Source organism: Phacochoerus africanus, chromosome 4 (assembly GCF_016906955.1).
Source record: "Phacochoerus africanus isolate WHEZ1 chromosome 4, ROS_Pafr_v1, whole genome shotgun sequence".
Taxonomy (NCBI): domain Eukaryota; kingdom Metazoa; phylum Chordata; class Mammalia; order Artiodactyla; family Suidae; genus Phacochoerus; species Phacochoerus africanus.
The window spans coordinates 72,433,108-72,458,461 of NC_062547.1; the positions used below are offsets into that span (position 1 = coordinate 72,433,108).

The 25,354-nt window shown below is 45.3% G+C and overlaps 1 protein-coding gene across 6 annotated transcripts in view; it reads right to left on the reverse strand.

The window, feature by feature from the left end:
• ADGRE1 (adhesion G protein-coupled receptor E1) overlaps positions 1 to 25,354 on the reverse strand; it is a 57,380-nt gene that overhangs the window by 15,527 nt on the left and 16,499 nt on the right. The window contains exons 6-18 of one of the 6 annotated variants that reach the window (XM_047777310.1): positions 23,008 to 23,163; positions 22,720 to 22,839; positions 20,732 to 20,878; positions 19,737 to 19,892; positions 19,435 to 19,554; positions 18,691 to 18,837; positions 15,918 to 16,067; positions 14,178 to 14,266; positions 11,500 to 11,580; positions 5,548 to 5,725; positions 3,576 to 3,695; positions 979 to 1,178; positions 192 to 362 (exon numbers count right to left, since the gene is read on the reverse strand). In XM_047777310.1, coding sequence (XP_047633266.1) covers positions 192 to 362; positions 979 to 1,178; positions 3,576 to 3,695; positions 5,548 to 5,725; positions 11,500 to 11,580; positions 14,178 to 14,266; positions 15,918 to 16,067; positions 18,691 to 18,837; positions 19,435 to 19,554; positions 19,737 to 19,892; positions 20,732 to 20,878; positions 22,720 to 22,839; positions 23,008 to 23,163 — 1,835 coding nt within the window. The remainder of the gene's footprint in view (positions 1 to 191; positions 363 to 978; positions 1,179 to 3,575; positions 3,696 to 5,547; positions 5,726 to 11,499; positions 11,581 to 14,177; positions 14,267 to 15,917; positions 16,068 to 18,690; positions 18,838 to 19,434; positions 19,555 to 19,736; positions 19,893 to 20,731; positions 20,879 to 22,719; positions 22,840 to 23,007; positions 23,164 to 25,354) is intronic. The other 5 variants (XM_047777311.1, XM_047777312.1, XM_047777313.1 and 2 more) reach the window with 5 other exon arrangements.

Genomic DNA, 25,354 nt, shown 5'->3' on the forward strand with positions numbered 1-25,354 from the left:
TTTCTCATCTTATATACCAGTGCCATGGCTTCCCCACCAGACCATGAATTTCTCCAAGACCAACAGTACAGCACGCACCCCTTCTGTGGCCCCCTGGCACCCTCCCATTGCCATGAGAGGCGCACGATGGATGTTTCATCAATCTTTTCCCATTGGATTAGGGGAGCCAGAGTACAGAGATCAGTACTGACCGTGAGCTCCCCAGAAGCCATGATGACGGCCAGGTTCACCATTTGATTACAGCTGCAGACAGTATGTGTCTCGGAAGCTTCAAGGGTCACACAGCCAGACGGAGTCCATCTACCTCCCTTCCCATCTGTGTTCCAGGAAACGCAGATGGGACTCTCAAAATTCTGCTTTGGCTGAAAAGTGAAAATGCAAAGGCTTTGGTTACCTGAGACGCCCTCTTGAATGAATTCCATCTGACCAGCCTCAAGAAGATGCAGGTATGTGCTACAGGGAATGGAGAAAAATGCTGATATTTCAATGGGTGGTGATGAAAAGAAATGTCTTGGTTGCCAGACCTGTCTCCACCACTAACTTGGTCAGAGCTAATGTTAAAAAAAAAAAAAAAAAAAGTCCAGGTAAATGATCCTGCATGAACGTGACTTACTCTAACCTAAACCTTGCCCACTGACAAATGGAAAAGTGCCACATAGAAATACAGGAGCTCATTTTACTAGCGGTGGATTTAGGGGAGGGACTTTAGTTGCTGGAAATTGATGGCTCCCTATCAAAAATGAGTTAAGGAGTTCCCTGATGGCTCAGTGGGTTAAGGATCCGGCATTGTCATAGTTGTGGCTCAGGTCAATGCCTGGCCCCAGAGCTCCGGCATGCTGCGGGCGTGGCCAAAAAGAAAAAGAAAAAAAGAAAACCTATTTTTAAAATTTCCAAAAGAAAAAAAGCAAGCTAAGCCCACTAGAGGATGGGAAGTTCTAAACAGGTATATGGGGACATAGTGGAAACCTTTTCACCAACCTGAATGTTCTCCAGAGTGTAGATGACTGGTTTAGAGAATCCCTCTTTCTTCTCCCCTGTTATGATGCCCGAAACAATGCGAGAATTCATCTTCAGCTTTCTCTTGGAGTTGGCCCAGGGGGTCTGAGGGTCTTGAAAAAATCTTTCATCTAAAACCGACTCCATATGCTCAAAGGAGACAAAAGCCACCCCACTGATTCCTGAAATTTCCCCCAGATGCAAAAAAAAAAAAAAAAAAGGAATTATTTGCTCAGTAGTTATTGTGGATGACCCAACCCGCACACACACACATACCCACTTTATTGTTTTTATTTTTTAATGGCTTTTATTTTTTCCATTTAGCTGGTTTACAGTGTTCTGCAAATTTTCTACTGTACAGCAAAGTGACCCAGTCATGCATACATATATTCTTTTTCTCACATTATCCTCCACCATGCTCCATCATATGTGACTAGATATAGTTCCCAGTGCTCTACAGCATGCCTACTTTAATATCCCATGCATCTCTGCATCTTCACTGGCTTTCTCGGAGGACTGAACACCCTTGGACTTCTAGGTAGGTGACCCTCCCCAGAATCAGAAAAAAGAAATCCTGAGGTGCTAACACCTGGAAAAATCTTGGCTACATTTAAGATAGAAGCAACCTAAATACCCATCGACAGAGGAGTGGATAAAAGAAGATGTGGTACCTATATACAATGGAATATTACTCAGCCATAAAAAAGAACGACACAATGCCATTTGCAGCAACAAGGATGGACCCAGGCAATCAACTATTAAGCGAAGTAAGTCAGAGAAAGACAAATATCACAGGATATCACTTACATGTGGAATCTAATAAAAATGATACAAAAGAACTTATTCACGAAACAGAAACAGATTCACAGACTTCAAAAACAAACTTAGGGTTACCAAATGGGAAATCATGGTAGGGAGGGATAAATTAGGAAGATGGGATTAACACATACACACTACTCATATAAAACAGATCACTAACAAGGACATACTGTATAGTATAGGGAAATCTACTCAACATTCTGTAATAACCTAAATGGGAAGAAAGGATGGAGATAGGTCTATGTATAACAGAGTCACTGTGTGTATACCTGAAACTAACACAACATGGTAAATCAACTATCCCCCAACAAAAAATTTTTAAATCATTTTTTAAAATAAATAAAAATAAGAACAATCTTGGCTACATTTCAAACTAAATTTGAATTTGTGTTTTTAAGGGACAAGCCCACTCAGCAGCAGGAAATAGGTCCCCCTTCCATACTATGGTTAACCTTGTTCCATCTCTTTGGTGGGTTTCCCCTTTCAATCAATGTCGGTGGTCTCCAGGGATGTGTCCTAGACTGCTCCCTGTGCATTCCAGACAGCATATAGATCAGGGGGTGACAAAGAATGCCCACAGGAGAACCTAGCCATTGCCTGTTTTATTGGAGGTAAGAGTTTCATGGCAACACAGCCCACCCTATCATTTGCATATCGATGATGAATGCTTTTGCACTCTTGACAGTCGAGTTGAACAGTTGCAACAGATTGTACTGCCCTCCACGCCTAAAATATTTACTACCCACCCTCTCTGGGAAAAGTTTGCGAATCCCTGATCTAGATTAGCCCTGTCTCCTAGAAATGTAGTATGAGCCATATACGTAATTTTAAATTGTCTAGTGGAGTTTTGGAACAGTAAAAAAAAAAAATGCAAACAATTTTGGAATTTCTGCTGTGGCACAGTGGGTTGAGAATTCGACTGCAGTGGCTTCGTTCACTGCAGAGGCTTGGGTTCAACCCCCAACCCGGTCCAGTGGGTTAAAGGAGCCAGCATTGCCATGGCTGTGGCTCAGATTCAATCCCTGGCCCAGGAACTTCCATATGCCGTGGGTGCGTTTAAAAAAATTTTTTTTTAAAAAAAGGTAATTTTAATTACATATTAACTCAGTACCTGCAAAATATTACCATTTCAACATGTAGTCAATATAAAAGAAATATTAATGAGCTATTTTGCATCCTTTGAAATACGCCACGTCTTTTACATTCACAGCCTAGCCACACTTCCAGCTCTTAGTAACAAAATGTGACCGGTGGCTGCTGTTATGCTGGATAGGGAACATTGACACTCCAGAATTGTGTTTTGTTTTGTTTTGCTTTTTCTTTTTAGGGCTGCACCCACGGCATATGGAAGTTCCCAGGCTAGGGGTCTAATTGGAGCTGCAGCTGCTGGCACTGCCACAGCCACAGCAATGCCAGATCCAAGCCACATCTGCGACCTACACCACAGCTCACGGCAACGCCGGATCCTTAACCCACTGAGCGAGGCCAGGTATCAAACCCACAACCTCATGGTTCCTAGTTAGATTCATTTCCACTGCACCACAATGGGAATTCCATCCAGTGTTGTGAGATTATTTCTTTAATGACTGACTCCTCTAGAAGATGGAAAACTCCTGAGCACATGGGCTATTTCTGCCTCTACCATCATTGACTCCCTCACCACCTGGCACAGATCTTGGCACCCAGGAGGTGATCAATGAATAGTTACTGATCGAATGCCCCCTAACCACCCTCCTTGATTCTCTGGAGCGGGTCTGTACCTGTGGATACGGATTCCTTGATGGTGGAACACCAAATCTTCATCTTATCCCCTTTCGCTTTCAAGTTAAAGGTCTCATTCTCTTCAGTGCATCCTTTGTTGATAACTTTGCTTTCAATATCTGAAAGGGAGAAAGGGAGAATTCACAGGAGGAGACCCAGAAGGTTGGTCCTGAATTTGGTTTCTGCCCAAGAAATATGTGCACCCCTAGTTACAAGTGAAGGAAGAACAGAAAGGATGAGGTGTCCCAGGAAAGATCTTGAGCCCCCTTGATGAATAACTGGAGCGGGATAGCACCCAAAAAATGAGAAACCCAGTTGGAACTCTAGGCATATCTTAGGGCATGCTTCAGGAAATGTGGGCGTGATGGCAACAGTGATGGAAGGCAGCAGAGTCGGGACCTCCTGACTACTCTAAATTTAGACAAGTTTTCCGAAGCCAACAGACATTGGAAGGGTCTGGAGCAAACCCAGCCAGTGGTCAGGGCTCAGGCTCCGCAGTCACTAACTAGGTGGCCCAGATCTGCCCCTTATCAGCTGTGTAAACATGACTAGCAACTTAACCTCTCTGAGCCTCAGATGTCTCACCTGACAGGTCTCTTAACGAAAGCAAAATAGATCATGGAACCAGAGGTAGCCTTTTAAAACATAAGCCAGATAACACCACACCTGTTCTCAGACTCTCCAATTCCACACCCCCATTACTTCACATAGAATCCCAAATATTAGGAGTTCCCAGTGTGGCTCAGCGGTCATGAACCTAACTGATATCCATGAGGATATGGGTTCAATCCCTGGTCTCGCTCAGTGGGTTAAGGATCCTGTAGGTTGCAGACGTGGCTTGGATCCTGTGTTGCTGTGGCTGTGGCGTAGATGGCAGCTGAAGCTCAGATTCGACCCCTAGCCTGGGAACCTCCATATGCTAAACCTAAAAAGAAAAAAAAATACCAAGTATTTACATTTGTCTACAAAATCTGCCTCTCCCTCTCTTCTCCCATTTGACTGTCCTCAACCCCATTCTGGCCACACTGACCTCTCTGTTCCTTGAATTGCAAATATTCCTTCACTTGATCTTGCTCCAAATATCTACATGACCCTCTTCCCTCAGGTCCCGGCCCCACTGAGACTTCCCCAAGCCACATCACATAAGATAGCAACTTTCTTCCTCATCTTGCACCCTGCTCCATTTCTCTCAACAGCACTAGCTCTATCTGGTATACCAGATGTCTGTTTATTGACTGACCCAACTCACTAAAATGGAAGACTTGTGAGGTCAGTTTTGTTCACTACTGGTTGGCAGTCCAACAAAAATACTTCACTTCTACCTGGACTACCTGGACACCAATTAGGATGGGGTTATGCTATTGATATTGGAATTGGTCCCGGGAGTTGGGTGCTGTGGTAAAAGAAGTATAGCCCCCAATATTCCCAAGCAGTCACCCAGCAAGCATGTTCAGAGGGGCAGAGCCATAGCTGTATCAGCCAGAAGAGTACCAGTCAAGCAGCAGTAACAACAAACACCCCCCCCCAAAATCTCAGTGGATTAAAATAACAATGACTGGAGTTCCCGTCGTGGGTCAGTGGTTAACGAATCCGACTAGGAACCATGAGGTTGCAGGTTCGATCCCTGGCCTTGCTCAGTGGGTTAAGGATCCAGCGTTGCCGTGAGCTGTGGTGTAGGTTGCAGACGTGGCTCGGATCCCGTGTTGCTGTGGCTCTGGTGTAGGCCGGTGGCTACAGCTCTGATTAGACCCCTAGCCTGGGAACCTCCATGTGCCGCAGGAGCGGCCCTAGAAAAGGCAAAAAGACCCCCCCCCCCAAAAAAAATAGATGATTAGACTTGCTTTGCTGTGAGTACACAGGTTTGAAACAGTTGGGGAAATAGTATATGGGAAAGCCATAGAGACTCACATTGCCAAAGTCACCCCTCTAAATCAGGCCCCAGGTGGGACCTTGCCATGAAAGACAGCCTACCTAAGTATTCCGTCTGAATGGTCTGACTGACATTCGCTGAGGGTTTCAGAAAAGAGGCCAATGTGGTGCTTTCCACGCTCTTCAGTAAGACTGTGGCCAGGGTGGATATCTCCTCTTTGGTGAAACTGGACCGTGTGAATGTTTTTTCAATCACAGAGGCAAATCTCTCAGCCGTATTCTGTAAGGAAAGGTATGTTTGCGCTCTCTTCCCCCCGCCCCCCACCTCTTCCATCAATGAAGCAACAGCTGTCCCCTCTCTCTCATTAAGAGAAAGAGTTGACATACATATATGCAATGGAATACTACTCAGCCATAAAAAAGAATGAACATATGCCATTGGCAGCACCATGGATGGACCTAGAGATAATCATACTAAGTGAAGTCATACAGAGAAAGACAAATATCATATGATATTACTCATATGTTAGAAAAATGATACAAATGAACTTATTTACAAAACATAAACACACTCATAGACTTCAAAAACAAATGTATCATTATCAAAGGGGAAAGGTGAGGGGAGAGGGATAAAATAGGAGTTTGGGATTTACATATACACAGTACTATATATAAAATAGATAATCAACAAGGACTACTGTATAACACAGGGAACTCTACTCAATATTCTGTAATAACCTATATGGGAAAAGAATCTAAAATAATGGATATATGTATATGCACAATTGTATCGCTTTGCTGTACACCTGAAACTAACACATCGTAAATCAACTATATTCCAATATAAAAAATTAAATTTAAAAAAAGAGAGTGAGTTGACAGTGTAGGACAATAAAGAATGTACAAGGACATTCACTCAGCTTCCTTTTCCTGATTCAAGAAGCCCCACTGAGAATGCAAATTGGTTTAGACTTTATGACGTGCAGTCAGTCAGCACTTGTCACAGCATAAATTGCACATACCCTGTTGACTCAGCAATTTCCCTTCCAGGAACTTCCAGTTCCGGAAATACTGAAAAATTGCACAAGGATCTTGTCTAATGATGTTCATTTCAATGCAGTTTGTGATAGCAAGAATTTGGAAAGCCTGAATGTCCAACAGATTGGTTAAATAAAAGCTGCCAAAATCAAATCATGGGATAGGATGCAGCCATTAATAAAAGAATGACGTGGTATTTTTCTATGTACTAACAAGCAGGTGCTCCCATTGCGGCTCAGCGAGTTAAGAATCCGACTCGTATCCATGAGGATGTGGGTTCAATCCCTGGCCTCACCCAGTCGATTAAGGATCTGGCATTGCCCTGAGCTGTGGTGTGCAGCTCGCATCCTGAGTTACTGTGGCTGTGACTTAGACCAGCAGCTGCAGCTCTGATTCAACTCCTAGCCCAGGAACTTTCATATGCCGCAAGTGCAGCCCTAAAATTAAAAAAAAAAAAAAGCAACCAGGGCCATGAGCTAATTGTTAAATAAGGCAAATTACAGAATAACACGTATATGTGATCTCATTTCGTTCTTTTAAAAAAAGTACTTTAATTAAAAATTTACATTTATGTATTGGTATTTCTGGCACTAGTTGAGATTTTTTTAAATAAGTGTAATTAATATTTATGGTGAGCCAAATGTTACGTCTTATGTATATTAACTTATTTAATTTGATGAAGATACCTATGAAACAGAGGTTCTTTTATTTCCATTTTTGGGTGGAGAAACGAGGATACATATCCAGTAGGTGGCAGAGCCAAGATGTGAACATTTAGTCTGGCATCAGAGGTTAATCCTTAATCACTGCTCTAAACCATAGTAAGTACTCAATAAATGGCTTTAGTGTGTGTGTGTATGTGTGTGTGTGTGTGATACAGGCATTCACAAAGTCAAAGGATGTAGAAAGAGACGCATTTAAATATTAGCATTGTTTATGTCTGAGGAATAGAGTTAAGGAAAGAATAGCAATAATAACGTTAAAATGAATGCAGATACGGTTCCCCTTATTGCTGATTACTGTCAATACATTGACAATAAACCCATGACCCCAACAAAAAAATAGGAAAATAATTCACTACCTCACAACATAACACATGAAGGGAAGAAATTATAGCAGAAATTGACAACAGAAAAAAATTTAAATCTTCAAAAAATTAAAAATTGAATTAAATTTTTAAAAATGAGGGGAAGACATTCACTGAATCCAGTCCAATGGAGAAGGAAATAAACTGAAATCCTATCAGGGAAACCAAGTTTTATCTATCCAAATTTGACAATAAGATGAGGAAGTTCCCTTGTGGTGAAGTGGGTTAAGGATCTGGTATTGCTACTGTTGTGGTGAGTGTTTGATTCCTGACTTGGGAACTTCCACATGCCGCAGGTGTAGCCAAAAAAAATTTCTTTTCAGTAAAAACTGGGTCAGAGTGAAACTGGAGAAATGTCTGTCTGGGAAAAACAAGATGTGCTGAGTTCCGTAAACCATAACTCAGCTAAAAGGCAGGGGTTTGGGTCCCTCCCCATCAATGCAGAAAAAAAAAAAAATCTCCACTAGAGTCATCCAGGAAAAGTAAGATCCTCAATTTTATAGCTGATAAAATCTCATTAAAGCCCCCTTTGACGTGTTAAATCTATTCTCAGCTGGGAAGTTTATTTTAAACCTTCAAAAAAGAAAAAGAATAACAAGCAAGCTAAAACTCCATAGTGATAATACTTTTGGGTTAATTTTAGAAGGTTTTGTAATCTTTGGAATAATTTGGAAATCTGTTGTTTAAAAGGTTGAAACAATTAGACACATTAGAAAAGCAAAATGGCTTAAAGACTTAAATATAAGACAAGATACCATCAGACTCTTAGAAGAGAACATAGGCAAAACATTCTCTGACATCAACCTCATGAATATTTTCTCAGGTCAGTCTCCCAAAGCAACAGAAATAAGAGCAAAAATAAACCAATGGGACCTCATCAAACTGACAAGCTTTTGCACAGCAAACGAAACCAAAAAGAAAAACAAAAAGACAACTTACGGAATGGGAGAAAATAGTTTCAAATGATGCAACGGACAAGGGATTAATCTCTAGGATATACAAGCAACTTATACAACTCAACAGCAAAAAAGCCAAGAACCCAACATAAAAATGGGCAAAAGACCTGAATAGACGTTTCTCCAAGGAAGATGTACAGATGGCCAACAAGCACATGAAAACATGCTCAACATCCCTGATTATTAGAGAAATGCAAATCAAAACTACCATGAGATACCACCTCACACCCGTCAGAATGGCCATCATTAATAAGTCCACAAATAACAAGTGCTGCAGGGGGTGTGGAGGAAAAGGCACCTTCCTGCACTGTTGGTGGGAATGTAAACTGGTACAACCACTGTGGAGAAAAGTATGGAGGTACCTTAGAAAACTATACATAGAACTACCATATCATCCAGCAATACCACTCTTGGGCATATATTCAGACAAAACTTTCCTTTAAAAGACACATGCACCCACATGTTCATTGCAGCTCTATTCACAATAGCCAAGACATGGAAACAACCCAAATGTCCATCAAACAGTCGACTGGGTTAAGAAGATGTGGACTATATACACAATGGAATACTACTCAGCCATAAAAAGAACGACACAATGCCATTTGCAGCAACATGGATGGAACAAGAGACTCTCATCCTGAGTGAAATGTCAGAAAGAGAAAGACAAATACCATAGGATATCACTCATATCTGGTATCTAATATACAGCACAAACGAACCTTTCCACAGAAAAGAAAATCATGGACTTGGAGAATAGACTTGTGGTTGCCCAGGGGGAGGGAGAGGGACTGGGAGCTTGGGGTTAACGGATGCAAACTATTGCTTTTGGGATGGATGAACAATGAGATCCTTCTGTGTAGCACTGAGAACTATGTCTAGATACTTACAATGGAGCACGACAATGGGAGAAAAAATTATGTATACATGTATGTGTAACTGGGTCCCCATGCTGTACAGCGGAAAAAAAAAATTGTGTTGGGGAAAATAACAATAAAAAAGAAAAAAGGAAACAAAAGAAAAGCAAACCAATTAAAAACACAGCATGTTATTGCCAAAAGTAATTAGACTTGTGATTTTAGTATGAACAATTTAAGAGAATATGCCTGTTTATATACTGTATTGTGCTTTTTTAACAATCTAAATTATTATATTCATACATATAGTGATTGAATCTATGAATCCCCTAAGGACATAATGACTCAGCCTTTTAGGTTTATAAATCTTCCTTATTAAAGACTTGAAACTGGGGGAGAAAGGAGAACATTCGTAAACATGGTAGAAAATGTTGGAATTTAAATAAAGTTGTTGAGGGTTCATTTTTTATAGAAATTTAATCTGAAAACCCTATGAGTGAATGTACACTTCATGAATAAATGTTATACTAATATGTTAATTTAAAATTAACCAGGGAGTTCCCCCTGTGGCTCAGCAGAAACGTATCTGACTAGTATCCATGGAGACTCAGGTTCGATCCCTGGCCTCACTCAGCGGGTTAAGGAACTGGCATTGTGGTGAGCTGTGGTGCAGGTCACAGACATGGGTTGGATTAGCATTTCTGTGGCTGTGGCTTAGGCTGGAGGCTACAGCTCTGATTCGACTTCTAACCTGGGAACCTCCATATGCCGAGGTACAGCCTTAAAAGACAAAAATAAATTAAAATAAATAAATAAAATTAACCAATACAAATGAAAGTGTTATTCTCTATTTATTTATTTATTTATTTATTTTTGGCTGTGCCCACAGCATGCAGAACTTCCCAGGCCAGGGGTCATATCCATACCACAGCAGTGACCTAAGTTGCAGCAGTGACAATGCTGGATCCTGTCATTGCTAGGGTACCAGGGAACTCCAAAAGTGTTATTCTTATTTTCACACAAAAACTACCAATTTATAAATGAAATAACAGCATCTGTAAGTTTCTACTTAAGAGAAAGAGGCTTAAGAGAAACTAGGTCTTAAAATCTTCTATCCTAATGACCTAGTAATCCCACCCCTAGGTAGTTACCCTAGAGAAATGAAAATTTGGGTTTACACACACACACACACACACACACACACACACACACACATATTTATAACAGCTCTATTTATGATCACCAAACCCTGAAGATGGGGGAATGAAGATATCTCGGTCAACTGGAGAACAGACTTGTGGTTGCCAAGGGGGAGGCAGAGGGAGTGGGATGGACTGGGAATCTGGGGTTAATAGATGCAAACTATTGCCTTCAGAATGAATAAGCAATGAGATTCTGCTGAACAGCACTGGGAACTATATCTAGTCATTTATGATGGAGCATGATGGAGGATAATGTGAGAAAAAGAATGTATATATGTATGTGTGACTGGGTCAGTTTGCTATAAAGTGGAAAACTGACAGAACACTGTAAAGCAGCTATAATGGAAAAAAAGAGATCTTAGTTACGTGGAGACAACTCAAATATCTGTCAAAGATGAATGAATAAACAAACTGTGGTCCATCCATAAAATGGAATACTACTCAGCCATAAAAAGGAGTGGAGCACTGACACCCGCTACCAGGGGGAGGAACCTTGAAAACATGATGCTGGGTGAGAGATACCAGATTCAAGAGCCCACTTACTGTGTGATTCCCTTTACATAACACTGGAAAAGACAATACTATAATGACAGGGAACAGATCAGGGGTTCATAGGAACTAATGGTGGGGAAAATATCTGACTAAAAAAAGGAAGCCAAGGGAGTTTGGGGGTTGGGGGTGGACTTCTTCTGCATTCTGATTCGCCGATAATTACACAGATTTATTCCGGTAATAAAACTCACAAAAACGTATAGAAAAGGTCAATTTTCATGCACACTAAAGTTTCAAACCTCATAACTGGAATAGATTACATGTTAACTCACAACCCATTCATTATAAAGAGGATTCTCTGCACCCAAAGTGTGCCCCCAAGATGCTGGAAACTTGAAACACAATTGCAGAGAGTTCATTGTTACCTTCAGAGAAACAGCGGTGGTTTTTTTACAGGCATCATCCAGAACGCTGAAGGTGGCATTCATTACTGCACAAAAGGAAACCTATATCCCAGAGGGAGGAACGAGGAATGTTTGTAAGCAGCGATCAAGCATGAAATGTACAAACTGGACCATCCAGCCCAACCTGTGGGGTAGACCTGATCCTGCATGGAATTCTCTGGGAAATAAAGTCTCTAGAAGTCTCCAGAAGTCTCTAGAATTCTCAGGGAAATAAAACCTCCTCCTTTCATCAGAACTGGAACCACATATATATGTATGACTGGGTCACTATGTGGTACAGCAGAAGTGGACACTTACAGTGTTTTATCAACTATGATCCTATAAAAATAAAATTTTAAAAAATTCATATGTGTGACTGGGTCCCTTTGCTGTACAGCAGAAATTGAAAGAACACTGTAAATAAACTATAATAGAAAAATAAGGAAGTTCCCAACGTGGCTCAGCAGAAATGAATCTGACTAGTATATATGAGGACATAGGTTCGATCCCTGGCGTCACTCAGTGGGTTAAGGATCCGGCATTGCCATGAGCTGTGGTGTGGGTTGCAAACATGGCTTGGATCTGGCGTTTCTCTGCTTGTGACATAGGCTGGCAGCTACAGCTCCAATTCGAGCCCTAGCCTGGGAATCTCCACAATGCTGTGGGTGCAGCCCTAAAAAGCAAAACAAATAAATAAATAAATAAAAAATAAGGAGTTCCTGTCATGGCTCAGCAGAAATCCGTGAGGACCCAGGTCCAATCCCTGGTCTCACTCAGTAGATTAAGGATCTGGTGTTGCCGTGACCTGTGGTGTAGGTAGAAGATGTGGCTCGGATCTTGCATTGCTGTGGCTGTGGCACAGGCCAGCAGCTACAGCTCTGATTCGACCCCTAGGTGGGAATCTCCATATGGCACAGGTGCAGCCCTGAAAAAAACAAAAAGAAAAAAGAAAAGTCTATCCAAAAAAAAAAAAAAAAAAAGAACTGGAACCACAGCACCTTTCTCTTCCAGGATTAAGGAAACACGCCAAGGGTGGGGGGGGGAGGGGGGGATTGGGTTTGGGGGACTAGAAGATGCAAACTATTAGATGTAGGATGGATAAACACAAGGTCCTGCCGTAGCTCATGGGGAATTTTATGCAATATCCTGTGTTAAACCATAGGGGAAAGGAAATCTGGAAAAGAAATGTATATGTACATACTATGAGTCACTTTGCTGTACACCAGAAATGAACATAACATTGTAAATCAATTACACTTCAAGCCAATAAATTAAAAAAAAAAAAGAAACAGGAGTTTCCACTGTGGCTCAGTGGTTAACGAATCCAACTGGGAACCATGAGGTTACAGGTTTGATCCCTGGCCTCACTCACTGAGCTAAGGATCCAGCGTTGCTGTGAGCTGTGGTGTAGGTTGCAGATGAGGCTCGGATCTGGCATTGCTGTGGCTCTGGTGTAGGCTGGCAGCTGTAGCCCTGATTAGACCTCTATCCTGGGAACCTCCACATGCCATGGGTGTGACCCTGAAAAGACAAAAAAAAAATTTAAAAAGAAACAAACAGCAAAACTATTAACCAGCATAAAAAGATGGGAAATATATGAAAAGACCAGTGGTCCAAGTGGAATGTTATTCAGCCATGAAAAGGACTAAAGCTCTGATACTCGCTACAATGTAGATAGAGCTTGAAAAGTGTGACGCTCAGTGAGAAAAGCCAGACACCAAAGACTGTTTCGTGGTTCCATTTACATGAACATAGTGTGTGGTTCCATTTATATGAACTATCCAGGACAGGCAAAACCATAGAGATAAAAAGTAGATGACTATTTACCGGGGCTGATGGTAGGAGGGGAGAAGAACTGTTAATGGAACAGGGTTCCTTTTAGAGGTAATGAAAATGTTTTGAAGGTAGAGGAAGTGGTTGCCTATCATCATGAGGGTACTCAGTGCCACTGAATTATCCACTTTAAAATGATGAATTCGATGTGTATTTCACCACAAGCAAAAAAAAACAAAAAACAAAAAAACTGTGGTCCAAAGTGCATGGGAATTTCCAAGCTAACTGACAAGCTCATATTTAATATCATGACATCAATTCCTGAAGATGCTTCTGGAGTCCTTGATCACTAGAATGACTTCATTAAAGAATCAAGACATGACCTTCCTCTTTGCCTGGTCTGGAGGCTGTGTATCACCCATCCCATGTCACACAGATGCCAAACACACACCTTTGCTAATAGGGAGACTGCAATATTCTTACTTCTTTTAATAAATGAACCCCCAAGTTTTAGATGGGCACACTGTCCTTCCTTTCCAGCTTTATTTGAAGCTTAGAGTAAGCCAAAGTGATGCTTGGTCATATTCTTAAAAGGGAAGGACTGTGCCTTTCACTTCCTTTTCTCTCCTCACCCACCAGCTGGAATTCAGCCTTGGTCCACAACAAGGCGGTCTTGTGTTGAGGGTGGCAAAGTGTTATGGAGCCACCTTCAGCTCTCAGTGGCTTGCACGCAGATGGTTACAGAGACATAAACTTAGATCTGGCATAAGGCATGGTTTTGGTTTGGTTTGGTTTGATTCTGGTCTTTGTTAAAGCTGCAAAACAACATCCTTCCTAAATGCCTTCTGGGAAAATGTCAAGAATGAGGAACCTTCAAAAATACTTACGTATTTAGGCTTCACTGCTGCTCCATCTTGGCATAGCTGGACCCACTCATTGTTGAGCATCACGTCTTCTTTACATTTGAAGGGAACCCCTAAGAAGAAAATAGAAGCAACCAAATCAAACTTAACCACAGCAAAAATATGATGAAAAGGCAAGGTTGATTTCAACACCCTCTGCTTAAAATTCATCCACTGTCATATTATACAACGGTGGGGGAGTTCCCATTGTGGCTCAGCAGGTTAAGAAACTGACATAGGAGTTCCCGTCATGGAGCAGTGGAAACAAATCTGACTAGGAACCATGAGGTTGTGGGTTCAATCCCTGGCCTTGCTCAGTAGGTTAAGGATCTGGTGTTGCCATGAGCTGTGGTGTAGGTAGAAGACTCGGCTTGGGTCCTGAGTTGCTGTGGCTGTGGTGTAGGCTGGCAGCTGTAGCTCTGATTAGATTCCTAGCCTGGGAGCCTCCATATGCCAGGGGTGCAGCCATAAAAAGCAAAAAAATAAAAATAAAGAAAGAAAGAAACTGACATACTGTCCTCAAGGATGCAGGTTGGATGCCTGGCCTCACTCAGTGGGTTAAGGATTTGACATTGCTGCAAGCTGCCTGTGGGCTGCAGCTTCAGCTCTGATTCGACCCCTGGCCCAGGAACTTCCATATGCTGCAGATGTGGCCCTAAAAAGATAAAAATACAGCTACAGAGTTAAGCTGTCCATTGCTTGGTGCAAAACCAAGGTGACAGTTACGAAAGTAGTTCAGGGTAGGGGAGGTGGCAAGTGTTAGTGCACATTGCATTGAAAAGGTACCTACCAAGGCACTCTTCAATATCTGCATGGTAGAGAATGGGCATGAAGCAGAATGGGCAAGCCAACAAGGCATGATTTTCTTTCCAAAGCATAGAGCTATCATTGAAACATGGCGGCCCAACCAGGAATTACATTTCCCAGAATGCTTTGCATCTGGGTGGGACCATGTGACTGGCTTTCATTTATGGGATGTGAAGAGGAATGACATATGTCATTTCTGGGCTAAGGTGGTCAAGAAGTGGGTGTGCCTTCTCTTTCTATCCCCACCACTGGCTGGAATCAGTAATTCCAACGTCCAAAGAGAGAGAAGAGCCAAAAGATACAAGGAGATTGGATCCCTGATTCACTGTGTGGAGGAAAACTGCCCTTTAGCTAAGTATATCCATATTGGATTGTTATGAGAATAAGAAATGTCTATTATGTTTAGCTAGTGGTTCTGAACAGATTTTCCCCACAGTGGACACTTGGACAATGTCTGGAGACATTTTTGGTGGTCGCTGGGATCCAGTGGGTAAAGACCAAAGACACTGCCAAATATCCTATAATGCACAAGACAGCGCCCTACCACAGGAGCTATCCAGCCCTATAACTCAATACGCCAAAGCTGAGGAACCCTGGCATGACTAATACAGGGGCATGTTAGGTCACTGTGGCAATACAGTGACCTCTTCCTCTGGGAGTTTCTGAGCCAGCTGCTCTGAGGAAGCCCATGAGGAAAACTGAGGGGCCCAACTGAGCTCTGAATCTGAGACTAGTGCTAACTACCAACCATATCAATGAGGATATTTTGGAGTTGTCAAACATCCTAGTACCCAAGAAAAATCATGCAGTCAACCCACAGAATCGTGAGCAAGAACATGTGAATGTTGCCATAAGCCACTACATTTCAGGGTAGTTTGAAATCCCCTGAGAATTCTCCAAAAAGGCTGGTAGAGTTACCTGTACATTTGAAAGCCTCAGGTTTCTCAGGACTCCAAACACCAGGTGAAAAGAACCCAGGCAGGCAGGAGCAACTGTATTTTCCTGGGAGGTTGGTACAGACAGAACTAGGACCACAAAGAGTTGAGTTGCTGGAACACTCATCCACATCTAAGCAGAAAATCAAAAGGATGAAGGATGCTGAGGCTACAGCAGAGCAATTCACAGTCCCACCACTGACTGGAGCCAACAGTTTTCCAAGTTACAAGGGGATCTTAAACACATTTGTATCCCTCTGAAAAGGAAGGATTTGGAGGCATGTTTCCACCCCAAGCAAATCTTCTGATGAGGCTACCCATCCCTCAGGATAAAATCCACATTCCTCCTTAGAACATGCAAGTCTGGTCCCTGTCGAGCTCCTCCTTCTCATATAATCAGTTCCTAGTTCATGCTCTGGACTCATCCTTCACCTGGAGGTTCACAATGGCTCATTCTCTGTCATCTGTGTTTGCTCTGCCTCTAACTCGTTACTCCCCTCTTTCATGGATGAATGAACTTCAATTCCTCTCCAAAGAATCGCTACATCAGAGAGGAGGGGTAGAGATCCTGGACAGCATCAGTTCAAAGCCTGGCTCTGCCCCTTAGAATTTGTGTGTTGCTGGGGGCTATGGAGTGAATTGTCCCCCTAAATTCCTATACTGAAGTCCTAACCCTCAGTGAGGTAGTATTAAAATCTGAAAGATGATTAGGTTTAGATGAGGTCATGAGGGTGGGGCCCTTGTGATGGGATTAGTGCCCTTTTAAGAACAAGGAGAAACATAACAGCATCTCCCTCACTCCCTCTCTCTCTGTCTGCCATGTGAGGACACAGCAACAGGGTCACTGTCTGCACTCCAGGAAGAGAGCTCTTTCTAGAAACAGACCATGCTGACACCTTGATCTTGGATTTCCAGCCTCCAGAACTGTGAGACAATAAAGCTCATTTATTTCAACCCACCAGGTTATGATACTTTGTTATGGCAGCCTGATCTGATCAACTCCTTTCTGTGTGTCTCATCTGTGATTAACATGGGAGTAATAACAGAACCTACCCCACAGGGTTGTCCAGAGGGTTAAATAAGATGCCAAAGTACTGGAGTTCCCACAGTGGCTCAGCGGGTTAAGACATGGTCTAGTATCCATGAGGATACAGATTCAATGCCTGGCCTCCCTGAGTGGGTTAAAGGATCCAGTGCAGCTGCAAGCTGCAGCATGGTCAAGGATGCGGCTCAGATCTGGCATGCTGTGGCTATGGCACTGTTTCTGATTTGACCCATAGCCTGGGACCCTCTGTATGCCACAGGTGTGTGGCTCTATAAAAAGACCCAAAAAAAAGATATCTTTTTATATATCTTTATATATATGTTATATATCTTTACAAAATATCTTTAACCACTCAGATCAAAAGCAGGAACAGAGGAAGGACTATGAGAGTACTTGTGAATGGAAGCAAAAACTTAAGAGCAAACAGGTTGAACTGTCTTCGTGGCAGGCATTGAGAAAGACCCTTTACAGGCATCCACTCAACAAATGCTCACAGCAGCCCTGGGAGGTGCAAACTGCCGACTTCCATTTTTCAGAGAAGGAAATTAAGGTTTCACACTTGTGCCAGGTCACATAGCTTAAGAAAGGACAGCCAGGATTTAAATCCAGGTTCCGCCTGGCTCTGGAATTTTTAGAGGACAGTTTCCCAGAATGTCTGAGGTCTCAGACTGAGAATTCAGTGATTAAATTGATTATCAGTCATGCATAAATCCACCCTTAGTTGTCAGAGGTTGCAGCCCCATTCAGAGGCAGAGCAAAGCATGGTGGCTAGGATATAAAGTCACACTAGGCACACATCAATCCTGACTCTCCTATTTTCTATCAATTTGACTTTGGGAGAGGTGATTCCACCACAATGGAGGCTCAGTTTCCTCATCTGTAAAATGGGCATAAAACACCACTGGTATCACCAGGCTTTGGGCAGGACTGAAAGAGCACAGCCATTGTACAGCTGAGGCCTTGGCTTGAATCCTGCCTCCAGGCCTTGTACCTGCCATTCCCAGCTCCTGGAAAATCCTTCCCCAGATATCCAAATATCTCACCCTCTTTGGATCTTTTCTCAAATCACAACTCCCCCTGTATGACTTTTACTAACCATTCTATTAAGAGTAGAACCCCGGGTTCCCACTGTGGCACAACGGGATCAGCAGCATCTCTGCAGCTCCAGGATACAAGTTTGATCCCCACACAGTGCAGTGGGTTAAAGGCTCAGCATTGATGCAATTGCAGCATAGGTCGCAAATGCATCTTGGATCTGATCCCCGGCTGGGGAACTCCTTATGCTGTGCGGCAGCCAAAAAAGAAAAAAAAAAAAAGTCAAGGCCCCTCCTACCCTGGCACTCCCTAATCTTCCTTACTGCCTTCTTTGATTTCACCTCCTTTAACTATCCCTGACACCTAACAATTTTCTGCCTTGATTTTGTCCAATCTCTCTCTCTCCCCACAGTAGATAATCAATTCCAGGAGAACAAGTATTTGGGCCTGTATTTCTCACTGCTGCATCCTCCATCCCTAGAATCTGGGCGGGCATACAGTAGGTGCTCAACAAGTATTTTTGAATGAGTGCATGAATGAACAAAGAAATGAATGAATGATTATTGGCTTCAGCTTTGCAACTGAACTCAGCTGAGACTCACCCCAAGTCCTCCCCCAGAGAGTACTGTCTATGCAAAAAGATCGGACCTGATTCCCAAGAGTCCCATGAAGCTACCTCTACACGTCTCTCCGGGGCCCTGGATGCCCATCTTGCCCGTGCTGGATTCAAATCCGGGCTTGCAGACACAAGAGTAGCTCCCCACACTGTTGCGGCAAGACGCGTGCTCTGGGCAAGCTCTGGGATTGGCACATTCGTCCACATCTGGTCAGTGGAAATGAAAATCCGGGTCAAGGCTGAGGAAGCCGTGAGGATAGGAGGCTGCATAGGATCAAGGAGGACTCTCATGGCTTCCTTCAAATAACTTATAGGAAAAAGTTCTCAAGGTTGGGTCTGAATTCCCTAGAGCTCAGAGGATCTCCATCTCAGCACCATCAACACTTGGGAACAGATCCTTCTTGGTTGTACGGAGGTTGCTCTATGCATTGTAGGATATTTGGAAGGACGCGCTGGTCTCTGCTCACACAAGTAAGAGTAACGCAAACAAACCCTACACCACCATCAATTGCAAAAACCAAAAATGTCTAAGGATGTTGATAACATCCCCCTAAGGGCAAAGAGGGTAAATCACTCTAGAAACAGAATCACGCCATTACTCTAAAGCACTGCTTGCAGCACTGTTTAGCACGTAGTACACCCTCAGAAGCAGCTCAAGTCCAAGAGATACCACATCATAGCTGTCTGTCCTCCGGCAAGACGCAACCTTATAATGCCTAAAAGGAGGCTCCTGGTCCCCAGGATCCTCAATCAAAGGGGTTCTGAATTCATGACACAGGTACCCAGAGATCGGGTCCTCTATACCTTCACAGATGGAGTTGGTAGAGGTGAATCCAACGTGGCAGCTGCAGCTGTAGCTTCCCAAGGAGTTGGAACACTGGGAATGCTCCGGGCAGACCCCGCTCTGGAGGCATTCATTAATGTCTGAAGAGCAGTGGAAGAGAGGGGCCAGGCCAAAGGGTGAGTGTCTGAGGGCGCGCGCGTGCGCGCACACACACCCACACACACACACCCACACACACACACACACCCACACACACGCGGAACCAGCTCCGCAGCAGCTGCCCACCAAAGACCCGCCATGCCTGACAGCCTGACAGCATTACCTACACACGCGAAACCACCTCCCTTTGCCGGGATCCAGTCATCTCCGGTGGGAGACGAGAAACCAGGCAAACAGCTGCACTTGTAGCTCCCTGGCAGGTTTCTGCAGACGGAGTGAGGCCCACAGGCTGGGGGGCTTTGAGAACATTCATCTATATCTGGACCGGAAAAAAAGAAGCACACCGGCCAATGGGCTTTGCCTTGGACCACACGTTGTTTCTTCCGGCGGAAAACTGGAAGCGGTTGATGGAAAGAGCCTGTCCCAGGAAGATACCCTGTCTCTCCTCCACATGCCCTGCATTCAACAGACATCGGCTCCATCAAGGAGTCGGTCTATAGTTCCTCCCCTTGGATCTGAGTCCGGTGGTGGGCACACTAAGGTCGTAAATACCACGCTAAGTCACCCAAATGTCACACACTTCCACCTCGTTCTCTGGAGATGCTCCTGCTTCACTGCGCTGCCCTACTGGGATGACGCTCCACCAGCCATGAACACCCAGCTCATGGGGAGAACCAAGACCTCCAGCCCACAGCCCCGGGGGAGCAGCCCAGCTTGCCAGCCACTCCTTCAAAGTGGCTCCTCTAGCCCCCAGTTGAGTCCAAGCAACACGTGATGTGTGCAACAAAGGCAAGACCGCCTCACCCAACTCAGCCCAAACCGCGGAGTCATTCACGAGCAGAATACACCATGGCTGGAGCTTTCATGCACTCGCGTGGCTTTTTCACACCAACAGATACCCAGAATGCTTTCGACCCCAACCTCTGGCGGTTCGCTCCTGTGTTTCCCACTCGTGCATCCTCCATCCCGAGAATCTGGCCTGGCCTATACACTACACGCTCAACAAGGATTGTTGGAAAGAGTGCACACACCCACGAATGCCTCTTGGTATCGGGTTTGTAGATGAACTCCGCCGAGACCCACTGCACGTCCTCTCCCACCACTGCCGACTGTGCAGAAACAGATGGGACCAGGTTCCCCCACGGACTCCGCACCTACCTCTGCACATCTCTCCCGGGCCCTGGACACTCATCTTGCCACTGCTGGATTCAAATCCAGGCTTGCAGACACAAGAGTAGCTCCCCACACTGTTGCGGCAAGTCGCGTGCTCGGGGCACGTCCTGGGCTTAGTACATTCGTCCACGTCTGGTGAGTGGGAATGAAAACCCGGGTCAATGCAGGGTGAGCACCGAGGACCGGAAGCTCCCAACAGGACATTCATGCCACCTGTTCCTCCTTTGGCTAGCATTGCCTTTGGCCCGCACTGGTGGCATTGGCAAGTCCCCTGGCCGGAGAGCCAACCCGGGCTACAGCATCAACCCAAGCCACCGCAGGGACAACACCAGATCCTCAACCTCTTGAGCCGCATGGGAACCACCCTATCTCTTCTTAACGGTGGCACCAGGGCTGACGCTCCCCAATACCCAGGCTTCCTCCCTAATCGCCCTTGCAGTTGGCTGTGGCCATGACAATCAACTCTGGATGACCAGATGCAAGCAAAACGGTGGCAGCTACGTTCAAACCACAATGACCACAGAATGAAGAAAGGGCTGTCATCCTTGACGCCTCCCTGTGTTCCCACCGTGGGATGCCATTGGTGCCACACAATGGGCCATTGCCATGCCTCTCTTTGTTATCCCACCCCTGACTCTAGTCAGACTCAGGACTTGCACTGGCCAATCGACACAGCCAAAGGGATGTGGGGCGCATGCCAACCTGAGACCTCCAGAAGCCTATTCCCTTCTGCCAGTGCACTGGGTCCCTTGCCTCTACCACATGGGACCAGGCCCCGGATGGCTCAAAAGACAAAGTGGAAGAGAGATGGGTCATTCCAGATGAGCCCCACACACGTGGCACAACCCAGCCAAGCGCAGCAAAGCTCACCACACACACACACACACACACACACACACACACACACACACACAAATGAGCCCAGTGGAGACCCAAGGACCTGACCAGCACAGCCCCACCCAAAGTGCTTAGGCAAGGAACCCAGAACTACAGAAACGAGGGGTGGTCTTAGACACCAAATTCTGGGGTCACACCAGGCTTGGCTGCCACAAATGCCTCAGAAAAGTCACGGGTGACTTCCCACGCCTCTAACTTCAAGCCAAGGGCACAGGAGGAGGGCTTGATCGCTCCATGCCTTGCTCGATGGAGTCGCCCGCCCTTGAGAGAAAGGTGGAGCATAACAGCACGGCAGCCGACGCAGGAAGATGGAGCCCTGGTCTCTGGCTGAGCAGGTTCTGGCCACAGCAGGCAGGATGGTTGCGAGGCAACAAGACTAGAGCAAGGGACAGACCAGGCAGCAGGCGGCTGCAATACAGATGGAACCTTCGCCACGGATGGAGAAGAGGGAAGAGGCTCAAGACACAGTCCGAAGACAGACTGACAAGGACATGACGGCTGAGTGCCTGTGTTGCCTACGCAAGGGGAGGACGATCCGGGGTAACTCTCAGGCCTTCATTCAAATACTCGGTGGGAGAAAGTTCGGACGTTTCCGTCTGACATGGAGAAAGCATTTTCCCGGGGACATCTGGGACACGATCCTTCCTAACTTTCTTAACTCTGGGGAGGGAGGCTGCTCTGTGTATTGCAGGATGTTTAGCAGGCTCTCTGGTCTTTACCCACCTGTTGGCAGGAGCCCCAACAAGCCCTCCACCACCGCCACCACTGGTCACAGCCAAAACTGCCTCCAGACATTGCCAACATCTGGCCAGGGTGGACGATGGGGGGAAGCCCTCCAGGGACACGGTCCCCCGCTATTCCCAAGTACTGCTTGATCCTCTGGTTCACTCACAGGAGCCCCTCAAGGGCAGGTCCAATCCCAGTTCTTCAAGTTGAGAGCTGGCTCTCCTTGGGCAAGGGACATTGCCGCTCTGAGGCTTGAGCATTCCTAACAGGAGGCTCCTGGTCCCCAGGATCCTCAATCAAAGGGGTTCTGAATTCATGACACAGGTACCCAGAGATCGGGTCCTCTATACCTTCACAGATGGAGTTGGTAGAGGTGAATCCAACGTGGCAGCTGCAGCTGTAGCTTCCCAAGGAGTTGGAACACTGGGAATGCTCCGGGCAGACCCCGCTCTGGAGGCATTCATTAATGTCTGAAGAGCAGTGGAAGAGAGGGGCCAGGCCAAAGGGTGAGTGTCTGAGGGCGCGCGCGTGCGCGCACACACACCCACACACACACACCCACACACACACACGCGGAACCAGCTCCGCAGCAGCTGCCCACCAAAGACCCGCCATGCCTGACAGCCTGACAGCATTACCTACACACGCGAAACCACCTCCCTTTGCCGGGATCCAGTCATCTCCGGTGGGAGACGAGAAACCAGGCAAACAGCTGCACTTGTAGCTCCCTGGCAGGTTTCTGCAGACGGAGTGAGGCCCACAGGCTGGGGGGCTTTGAGAACATTCATCTATATCTGGACCGGAAAAAAAGAAGCACACTGGCCAATGGGCTTTGCCTTGGACCACACGTTGTTTCTTCCGGCGGAAAACTGGAAGCGGTTGATGGAAAGAGCCTGTCCCAGGAAGATACCCTGTCTCTCCTCCACATGCCCTGCATTCAACAGACATCGGCTCCATCAAGGAGTCGGTCTATAGTTCCTCCCCTTGGATCTGAGTCTGGTGGTGGGGACACTGAGCTCGTAAGCACCATGCTAAGTCGTCCAAATAGCATACACTTCCACCTTGTTCTCTTGAGAGTCTCATGTTTTGTTTGTTTGTTTGTTTGCTCGTTGCTTTTTAGGGCCCCCCCCCGTGACGTATGTATGTTCACAGGCTAAGGGTCACATCGGATCTATAGCCACTGGCCTATACCATAGCCAGAGCAACACCAGATCTTTAACCCACTGAACAAGGCCAGGGAACAAACCTGAGTCATCACGGATGCTAAGATCCTTTTCCATTAAGCCGTGATGGGAACTCCGAGATGCTCGTGTTCGACTCAGCCCCCATACTGTGAAGAAGCTCAACCAGCCATGAAAACCCAGCTCATGTGGAGAACGAAGAACTGCCGCCCACAGCTCTGGCTGAGCACCAGCCAACTGCCAGCAGCAGTTTGCCAGGTTTGTGAGTGAGCCCCCTTCAAAGTGGATTCTTTAGCCCCAGTGAGTCAACTCAGTTCACATTGTGGGGAACAGAGTCAAACCATCCTCACCCAATTCAGCTCAAATAGTAGATTTGCTCAAGAGCAAAATAAATGATTGTTGGTGCTTAACGCACCATGTTTGCTGTCACTCAGCAATAGATAATCGGAACACTTTGCAAACCCACTTCTAAGGATTCACTCATTGCAGCACTCATAGAATTGTGCAGCCATTGTACCATGGGGTGGGCCTCCCCAAATCTCCTTCAGCCCTGCTCTGCCAAATCACCCTAAACAAAAACTTGCTACATTTGTCATGCAAATACAACTTCAAGGCAAGTGTTCTATAGCCCTCTCCCAGCAAACCATGTGGTCAACCCACAGAATCATGCGAAAGAAAAAATGATTTTGTGATAAGGCACTAAGTTTCAGGGCAGTTTGACATCCCTTGAGAAGTCTCCAAAATAGCTGGGACCATTATCTGTACATTTGAAAGCCTCAGGTTTAGACGATAGTATGAGAATATCTATATCTATATATCTATATGTATGACTGGGTCACTATGCTTACAGCAGAAATTGACACAACAGTGTAAATCAACTTTAATAAATTTTTTTTCTCTTTTGTCTTTTTAGGGCCGCACCCACAGCACATGGAGGTTCCCAGGCTAGGGGTCTAATTGGAGCTGTTGCCGCCAGCCCATGCCAGAGCCACAGCAACATGGGATCCGAGCTGCATGCTCGACCTATACCCACTGAGCGAGGCCAGGGATCGAACCCGCAACCTCATGGTTCCTAGTCAGATTAGTTTCCGCTGCTCCACGACGGGAACTCCCAACTTTAATAAAAATCTTTAAAAAATAAAGAAAGCCTCAGGTTACTCAGAAGCCCAAAAGTCAGGTGGAAAGAACCCAGGCAGGCAGGAGCAATTGTATTTTCCCAAGAGGTTGGTACAGGCAGAACTGGCACCACAAGGAGTTGAGTTCCTGGAACATTCATCCCCATCTAAGCAGAAAACCAAAAAGGATGCTGAGGCTACAGCAGAGCAATTCACAGCCCCACCTGGAACTAAAGCCAATGGTTTTCCCAAGCTACTAGGGGCTCACACATTTGCGTCACTATGGAAAGGAAACGCTTGGGGGGGCGTGTTTCTCTCCCTTGCAATTTTCTGATGAGGCCACCCACCTCTCAGGATAAAATCCTCCAAGAGTAGGCAAGACACTGAGAGTCTGTTCCCAGCTGAGCTCCTCTTTGGCTTCTAATCCCATCTTAATTCACCATCCAGACTCATTGGGCACCTTTAGTGGCTCATTCTCTGTCATCCGTGTTTGCTCAGCCTCTAATTCATTACTCCCCTCTTTCACGGAGGAATGAACCTCAGTTCCCCTCCAAAGAATCACTACATCAGAGAGGAGGGGTAGAGAGCCTGGACAGCATCAGTTCAAAGCCTGGCTCTGCCCCTTAGAATCTGTGTGTTGCTGGGGGCTATGGAGTGAATTGTCACCCCAAATTCCTATACTGAAATCC